Source organism: Medicago sativa, chromosome 8 (assembly GCF_051527215.1).
Source record: "Medicago sativa cultivar Bolivia chromosome 8, Bolivia_mono, whole genome shotgun sequence".
NCBI classification, from domain to species: Eukaryota; Viridiplantae; Streptophyta; class Magnoliopsida; order Fabales; family Fabaceae; genus Medicago; species Medicago sativa.
In genome coordinates, this window is record NC_140756.1 from 73,966,383 (window position 1) to 73,975,602 (window position 9,220).

Below are 9,220 nucleotides of genomic sequence, written 5' to 3' on the forward strand. Positions count from 1 at the left end.
CCAACTATTATTTTACATTGTCTTTTATATTTTTCTGGTTTTAGAGAGAGACTAGGGCATTTTCTAGAAAGAGAAACACAAAGCAAGGTAGTTAGGAGTAGATTCAACCAAAGATTTATTGAGACATCATGAATCTAGGCATGGAATCTTCATCTTTTCTTCATCCTTTCCAAAGCTATCATAGACATATGTAGCTACATCTACTCTTGTGGTTTTGAGGTATTCAAACAAGCTATTATGTAATTTCTTGATCTTTTAATATATGGTTCTAGCTTATTTATTCAATATTGTTGTTATTCTTGCATTTAATGTTTTATTGAGATTCAAAATGATATGGACACATACTTTTGAATCTAGAAATAGAATAACAATATATCTTAAGTTATCACTCTAGACATGGATGTTAATATTTGATAATCACTTTTAATCTAGAACTTAATGCTTTTGGGTAATTTAATCGGTTGGGAAATCGTCAATTAAACTATCCAATCGACTTTGTGATCGTTTAAATGTTTGGGAAATCGATGTTTAAATGATCCCTTAGAAATAGCTAGAATCCGTTAATCGATTGAGAGATTGCAGCTGTTATGCTTGGCTGATATCTCTGACCCCAAGCGAAATAGTCCTATCTCTTCTCGTTTTACTTTTATGTCGAATAGTTAAAAATAGTTTTGCACAAACAAACAATTTATACCCAAACACTTAATGTGATAAATATTGTGAAAATGCTTAAGATATGCGCAACTCCCTGTGGATACGATCCTATATATACTCACGTGTAAATAGTTTTATGAGATGTAAAAGTCATACATCATTACCCTACCCATATTCAGCGGGGATGAGAAATCGAATCTCATCCTCATCCCCGACGGGTTCAGGTATCCCCGTCTCATCCTCATCTCTGCAGTGAATATTTTTTTTAACAAAATAAAAGTATTTTTCAGCTTCGAGTGCAATGTTGTAATGCATTATCCAACAAAGAGATTATGGCGATTGATGACTATGATGATGGAGAAGAGAGAAAACTGAGAGTGTGAGAAATGAAAGGAGAAAAGAGAGAACTATGGTAAGCAAGTGTCGTCTGAAAGTCTAAGACTCTGATAGTGTGATGAAATGATCTAGGATTTGGGTTTCTATTTATATAAAAGGGGTATAAATTGATTTTCTACATTCGTGACGGGTTTGGATTCGGGGTGGACACATATATCTCCATTACCCGTCCAGTACCCGTGTTTAGAAATCAGAGAAAACTCAAACTCAAACCCAATCAAAACAGAGAAAACCCATTAAATTGAATTTGGTTCGGACGGTACCCACGTATATGAGTTTTGTTGTCATGCCTACTTTCACTAAAGATTAATATTGTCAGAAGCAGTACTTGAAATTCAAATTAACTTTTTGTTTTAGGGTGCGAGTGTGACAAATCATCTTATCCTTTAGTGTATTTGATTTACATGGTGTTAGTTTAGCAGTTTATCTTGTCATTAATATGCATTTGGTTTTTTTTTTTTACGTTAAAGACAAATTCATTAATGAAAGTCTGGCAATAAATCAAATGCCGAGACTGCAGAAATACAAGGTGGAGTTTCTTCGATCCATATGCAATCTAAATTCTTAAGAGCATATTTAGCTAAATAATGAGCAGCTTGGTTGGCTTCACGCCTAACATGCAAAAAATTTAAACTACGAAAACTACCCTTAAAACTAACACAATCTTGGATAATAGAGCCGACATAGTTGGGAGATTGTTGGTGAGCATTCAACGCTAAAACCACATCAGAAGCATCTGATTCTGCTATAAGATTCAGAAAAGACATGTCTTTTGCAAATTCCAAACCCTTTCGCATAGCTAAAACTTCTGCAACCTCTGAATCTGGTAATGAAAAGACTTGCCAGGAACTAGCACCAACGACAACTCCTTCATTATCTCTCACCACAACACCAATACCCCATTTATCATCCTCTATCGGACCTGCTGCATCAACATTAAGCTTATAGAAACCACTAACAGGAGGTGTCCAATGAACATCAGATATTGGCAAAGTTGGACCTCCACTTTGTGTCTCCACCAACATCGTACTAGCACTCTTAAAATTCACAATAGATCTTTGTGCCTTTTGAACAGTGGCAACCACATCAACATCAGTCCACTCAAAACATTTCTTATTTCTAGCACACCATATTTCATAACATAAGGCTAAAACATGGACTATAATATCCTCATCAACATCAATAATATTTTCCTCCAACCACTTATGGAAAGGAACGTACCTGGAATCATGCGAATTAAATACCACGCCTAAAGAGGAGGCAAACCATATTTGCTTTGACCAATGACATTCCATAAAAAGGTGTGAAATTGTCTCATTATGTTCCCCACAAAGAACACACAATGGATCGCTACTTATTCCTTTTTTAAAAAGATCATTTTTAACTGGCAGTTTTTCATGTAGAATCCTCCAAGAAAAGTGGATATGTCTTGGAATACTTTTTATTTTCCATAATTTTTTCCACACTTGATGATTATTGTCCTGCATTGAGCTATGTGAGTCATTTGCTTCACGCCTTGCCTTTAAAAAATGGTATGAACTCTTCACAGAAAAAGTAGCTGAACGTGAAGCACCCCATATAAATTCATCTTGCAATTGAGAGAAAGAAATTGGCAATTGAAGAATTTGTTGAGCCTCAAAAGGGAGAAAAATTTCATTAATTAAAGGGGCATTCCAACATCGAATATCATGGTGAATGAGGTCTGAGACAAACATAATATCACAATTAGGGGGTTTAGGGGACCAAATCTTGTGCCCATTTTGATAAGGAAGCCAATTGTCTTCCTAGACATTAATTAGACGACCGTCTTCTACTCTCCAAATACCAGCTTTCTCAATAACATCCACTCGTGCTTGCAAAATACTTCTCCATGTATAACTTGGGCAGTAACCAGTTGAAGCTTTCAAGAAATTGTTTCTAGGAAAATACCTTGCTTTCAAACATTGTGAGATCAATAAGTCGTCGTTGTGCATAATACGCCAACCTTGTTTAGACAACATTGCAAGGTTAAACTCATGAAATGTACGAAAGCCTATTCCACCTTTCTTTTTTTCCTTACATAATGTCTCCCATTTAATCCAATGAATTTTACGATCACCTTGTTTGCTACCCCACCAGAACTTACTAATCATACTTTCAATATGCTCACATAATCCCATCGGATGTAGAAAACAACTCATCACATACGTAGGAATAGCTTGAACCACTGATTTGATCAAGACTTCTCTTCCAGCAGTTGATAGAAATTTTTCTTTCCAACCTTTTAGATTCTTCCACACCCTATCTTGGACAAAATTGAAAACATGTTTCTTAGACCTACCAACAAAAGCAGGCAGCCCCAGATACTTTGAATGACACTTAACAACCTTAATTTGCATCCAACCTTGGAACAAGATTTTACGATCATCAGGTACATTTCGGCTAAAAGAGATTTCAGATTTGTCCAAACTAATAAGTTGACCAAAAGCCGATTGGTAAGTATTAAGAATTTCTTGAATGGTTTGAGAATCTTGAAAAGAATCCCTACAGAAAATGAGGCTATCATCTGCAAAAAATAAATGATTAATTTTTGGAGCTCCTCGAGCAATTTGAATTACATGAAGGCCCTTTTCTGCTTGTGCCTTATTTAGAAGCCCAGAAAAAACCTCAGCACATAAGATAAAAAGGTAAGGAGATAAAGGGTCCCATTGACGGAGGTCTCGTTGAGGATAAAACTTCTGACAAGGACTTCCATTCAACAAAACAGAAAAAAAAACAGTGGAAATACAATTGAAAATCAAGTTCTGCCATTTCTGAGAAAAACTCATAGACTGAAGCACCTCAATCAAAAAATTCCACTCGATACGATCATATGCTTTTGACATATCTAGTTTTAACGCCACACACCCCTTCTTGCCCTTTCTTTTTTTTTTTTTTCTCATATAATGAAAAGATTCAAAAGCTAGTAAGACATTATTAGTAATTAAACGTCCCGGCACAAAAGCACTTTGGAATTTTCCAATAATATCCGGAAGAATCAATTTCAACCTATTTGCAATTGTTTTTGTAATTATTTTAAAAATAACATTGCAAAGAGAAATAGGTCGAAAGTCACCTGGCACCTTCGGCTTCTTCTTTTTTGGAATGAGACAAATATATGTATAATTAATGTTGCTCGGATTTCCACCACCATTGAGAATCTTCAAAGCAAAAGAAGTCACATCTTTGCCAACTATACTCCAAAATTGTTGATAAAATAAAACAGGCATTCCATCCGGTCCCGGGGCAACATGAGGCTTTAAATTCCTAGCAGCTAAGAAAACCTCATTTTCTGTGAACTCATCTTCCAATATGTTACGCATAGCATCCGACAATCTATCTTTTACCACTTGCACAACTTCAGTAATTCTTTCTGGGTGGCTTGTAGAGAAAAGATCTCGAAAGAAATCATTAAAAACCATGGCAATGTCCTCCTCATCATCAAATTTTTCCCCATGATCGTCACATATAGATTCCACCCAATTTCTAGATTTTCTCTGAGAAGCTTTTTGATGAAATTTTTTTGTATTTTTATCTCCATGCTTTAACCACAAAGCACGAGACCTCTGAGCCCACCAAATTTCTTCACTCTCTACCAAGTCAGTCAATGTAGCCTCAATTCGTCTAATTTCCGACATCACCCCATCATGTTGAGTTTGCTTATTAATATGCATTTGGGTTATATCAAAAGCACGTAATAATGTTTTTCAGGAATCATGAGAGCGTTGTTAGTCGATTAATTGATCCCATCAAGTTATTATCTTGGTGTTGACGTAAATCTATGGTCAAAAACCTCAAATTTAAATTAAATGAGTGGTGGTTTCATCCTCAATGTTTTAACATTCGTAATCATTAAGTTGCTAATATTTGTATTTGTTAATGTGTTGTGGGGTGTGCAAGGTTGGTGTTATAGTGTTTGATATGGAGTTTTGACAGTTTTGGATTTTCTTTGCTAAAAAAGTTAAACTTGGCTTGTCTTATCCTTATCTTTTGTTACAATGGTGTTACTATTTAGCGTGCATGCATGTTTCATTGACCATTTTTTTGGTTATACTTCTCATTAAAAATAACAATTGATATAACTGATCCTGGCGATGGTCTCATCAAAAATAGAAGGGTCGTTTCTCATTTTATTACTCAACTTTACACACAGTTTTGGATCATTAACAATTAGGAAATAGAAAAGCAAAGGTGGGTCTCATCTCATCTCATCTACCACAATTAACACATTCATAACGTTGATCAAACAAATAAGAATTTCTATATTCACAAAGTTACATTGCATAACCCTACTTCATTCACTATCCTCTAAACATCATTATTTCATTTCTCATTTTTTCAATTTTTGTTTTTCTCTCCCGCATTTTTGTCTCCCTCATGACTCACCATTTTGCTACATTTTTTTCATCTTTTTCCTTGGTTCCAAAATTGTGTAGGCACAAAAAAAGGAATAGTTGCATAGTGCTATACACAGTACACATATGTCTTCAGATAATTACAAATTGCATTGAAGAAACACAACAAAACATTAACCTAAACATTTTTTGTTCCTAGTACGGTAGAACCGTATATTAAGAGACCAGTAACTGTCCTCCACGTGTGCATTGTTGTGCCACTTGACTTCCCACTTGTCCTGTTTTTAATCCCCTCTGAGCTGTCGTTACTTTCTTTCTCTTCGCCGGAGAACTACTTTCCGATGAAGAAGAACGTTCCGGTGAAGAACGTTTTGAAGCTATTCTAACCGGGTCGGGTTCGCCGGAGTTAACCCGAAGTGGAAAATTCAACAAAGCTCTTGACCCTCTCATCCTATACGCAGCTCTATCATAAGCCAAAGCCGCATCCTCAGCGGTTTCAAATGTTCCAAGCCAAACCCTAGCTCCGTTCTTCGCCGGATCACGAATCTCCGCCGCGAATTTCCCCCATGGCCGTTGTCTCACGCCGCGGTAGTGTTTTCCTTTCACCGGAGCAGCTTTTGGTTCCTCTGGAACCACTTGCTCCGCCGTAGAAGCCACCGGTAGGACATTCTCCACCGGCATAACATCCGGCTCCGGTTTCACCGTCATTTCTAACGGAAAAACCGATGAGACACTTTCGGGTGACCCAACTTCAAGAGACGGAACCCACCCAACATTTACGGCGTCGCGAAGGACGCCGTAAAGTACCATATCTTCAGAATCATCTTCTTTGAGTGGTAGTTCACCCCAATTGTCACTTAAACATGGGTATAAACTGCTGAAACTGGAGCTCCGAGAGAAAACCCGGGTATTACCCGAAACATTTGTTGGAGCACCGAATATAAATTCGGATTCTCCTAACAAGTGGCGGCGAATAGAGTCTAAAAGGGCAAGATCGGAATCAAAATTACTATTTCCGTACATGTTGTGGCCTTTGGTAAAGTTTTTGGTGTTGTAATTTGCTATGGAGATTTGTTGAGAGTGTGGAAGGAATGAAATTTTTGTGATGTTTTTTAGAGAGAGGATTGAATTGAATATTCGAAGTTGAAATGTTGAGAATAAGTGAGGTATTTATAGGAATGTAGGTTCATGAATTTAGATATAAGGTATTGAAATTTTGGATTTGATATTTTATTAAAGTCTAAATGGGGATGGTGACTATTATTTTATTGGAGAACCATAATGAATTACATCGACTAACTAAGGTTCGATGAAGTTTCGCATGTGTTAAAAGTTGCCCAAGTGGGAGGGGATTTTCATCACGTGGTTAATTTATCTTGCTTTTCTCATTTTATAAAGTTAATTTTCTTCTCCATTTTCCACAATGGAAGTGTATATGTGTGACGTCATTCATCGTATAGCCGCTTACAACTTGCTCCTCTCTTTGTCATCTTTCTTGTCCAACAATTGTCCCTTTCAATGTCTCCAAGTAATCTTTCTTTTTGGTGGTATTTATCGATAATTTTGTCCTCTCAATTTATTAAAACAATACTTCTCCGTTACATAATTTTTAAATGTAAATGCATGACCCCTAAACAAAGATGTGTAAAGGCATGGCTAATGTCATCAATTTTCTGAAATATATAAATAGTTATATTATATCATTAACGGAAAGTCAACTCATTTGACTTGGTTTGTTGGTGTTGAACCGATATCTTAGAATATACTCATATTATGATCTTGATTTTGATTCGTCGATGATTAGCAAATCAAGATGGACTATGACATAAGAATCCAAAATTTTGTTGCGGATAAACATGGTTTTAGAAGGCTCTAGTTAATTGTGTGTGTGTGTATAGAACGGTATAATGGGATACATTCTATTTATATTTTCCAATAGAGTAATGATATTTTGACATCCATTTGATGACAACTTTGTTGACAACCTTGTTTTTCTCATTTCTTATTGGTCAAAAACAACGGAGAGAGAAAAAGGAAGAGAGAGGATAACAACATCATGTGAGTATGAGAGAGAAAGTTGTCTAAAAGTTGTCAAAAAGTGGTTGTCAAAATATCATTTCTCTTTCCAATATTACTTCTCTTGTAATACAATTGTTTCTATTTCAATGTGATTTGGATAATATAAAAAAATGATAAAATCATAAATACAATAGTTTAAATGAATGGTATGACTGGATATGTACACCAAAATATTGCATTCCTTCTATATATCGTACAGAGTTATTTACTTCTAAACTACATTTACGGACATCTCAATTTCCTTTGAAAATTTGAGAGGATTTTATTCTTAACTAAGGGTTAAAATAGGCTAGATTGATATAGATTTTGCAAGGTATAAGTCTGACTTAACCATAAAATTTAATGCTAAAGTTTGACATCCTACTTGAACGGAACTTATATTAGAGCCTAAGTGTGATTTTTTGGAAGTCTTGTACAAGACATGATAGCTATTTAAAGACCTAATTCATAATTCATTTTAACATCTTTAAGTAAATAATTTGACATAAAATTAAATCGACTTAAAAACTAACATGTCAATGAGATTAAGTTCTATTTTAAAACTTAACACGAGATTTTGAGGCTATAACTTTAGTCTCTTTGTCTTTTTTTAGGAATTTGTATATGCAACTTATTTTAATTATATTTTATAATAATATATTAAAATATGCCCATAATTAATATAAGTTTGTCGGGTCATGAGGGGAGTCAAGGGGACCGTCCACATCGATGTCAAAACAACCACACAAGTGAAAGATACGCCACATTCTTACCCAAAATCTCAATGCAATGGGTTTATAGGTCCTCTTACTTATAAGATATTCAACATTTACTCTTCTATCCAATGTAGAACATATATTCACACTTGCACACACCAAAGTTAATAAAAACTTACTATTTAAAGTTATTAAAAAAAACAATGTTCTAAGAGTACTAATTAGTATTTCTCTTATTATTATTATTATTATCATCATCATCATTATTATTATTATTATTATTATTATTATTATTATTATTATTATTATTATTATTATTATTATAGTGATCCTCTTAATTTCTTAAAACAGTTGTGAAAATTGATTTTTAATGAATTGATTTTTTTATAATTGATTCTCATAAAAAAGTAAATTGAATGTTAAGTTATTATGTTTGTATATATTTAGATAAAAGTGAATTGTACAATAAATTGAAGATAAAAATTAATTGTAATAATCAAAAGTTATAAACTTTATCTTCATATAGAACAATTCTATAAACAAAATCAATTATACATTAAACCATTCAAAATCAATTATACTCTTTCAAAATCAATTTAACCATTTCAAAATTGAAACAAAACTTATTATATAGTTAAGTGTAGTAGAACATTAAATAAACAAGGGAAAGGGAAATGGGGCGACGAAATTGGCGAATATGACTATGAGAACGACATTTATCAAGCAAAACGGATACAAAGATTGTGGACACATTTGCAAGTTTGCAATGGATAAGTGTATCTTTCAAATTCAATAACCTTCCAACAACCTATAAAGAGGCCCCCACAATGCTCACAATTTGCATCTATGCTTTATGCTTTATACTGCCTTACCCATGGATTCCCACGAATTGCAACTTGACAAACAAAAACTTACCTTTTGATTTCTTGTCATCATTTGCTATTAACAACACTATGCAAATATATATGATCAATTTTTAGTTGCCAAATTGACCATTATTTTATTCCATATTTAGGTGTCGAC

General features: G+C 34.3%; 1 protein-coding gene across 1 annotated transcript; it reads right to left on the bottom strand.

Annotated features, from left to right (window-relative positions):
* Positions 1-5,306: 5,306 nt before the first annotated feature.
* ERF-1 (ethylene responsive element binding factor 1) lies at positions 5,307-6,645 on the bottom strand. Its single transcript, XM_085731900.1, has one exon. The coding sequence runs from the start codon at positions 6,444-6,446 to the stop codon at positions 5,640-5,642; it is 807 nt and encodes a 268-aa protein (XP_085588026.1). The 5' UTR covers positions 6,447-6,645; the 3' UTR covers positions 5,307-5,639.
* Between the last annotated feature and the right edge of the window lie 2,575 nt (positions 6,646-9,220).

Coding starts and splice junctions, on each gene's coding strand:
- ERF-1 (XM_085731900.1), bottom strand. CDS start 6,446: ATGTACGGAAATAGTAATTTTGATTCCGATCTTGCCCTTTTAGACTCT.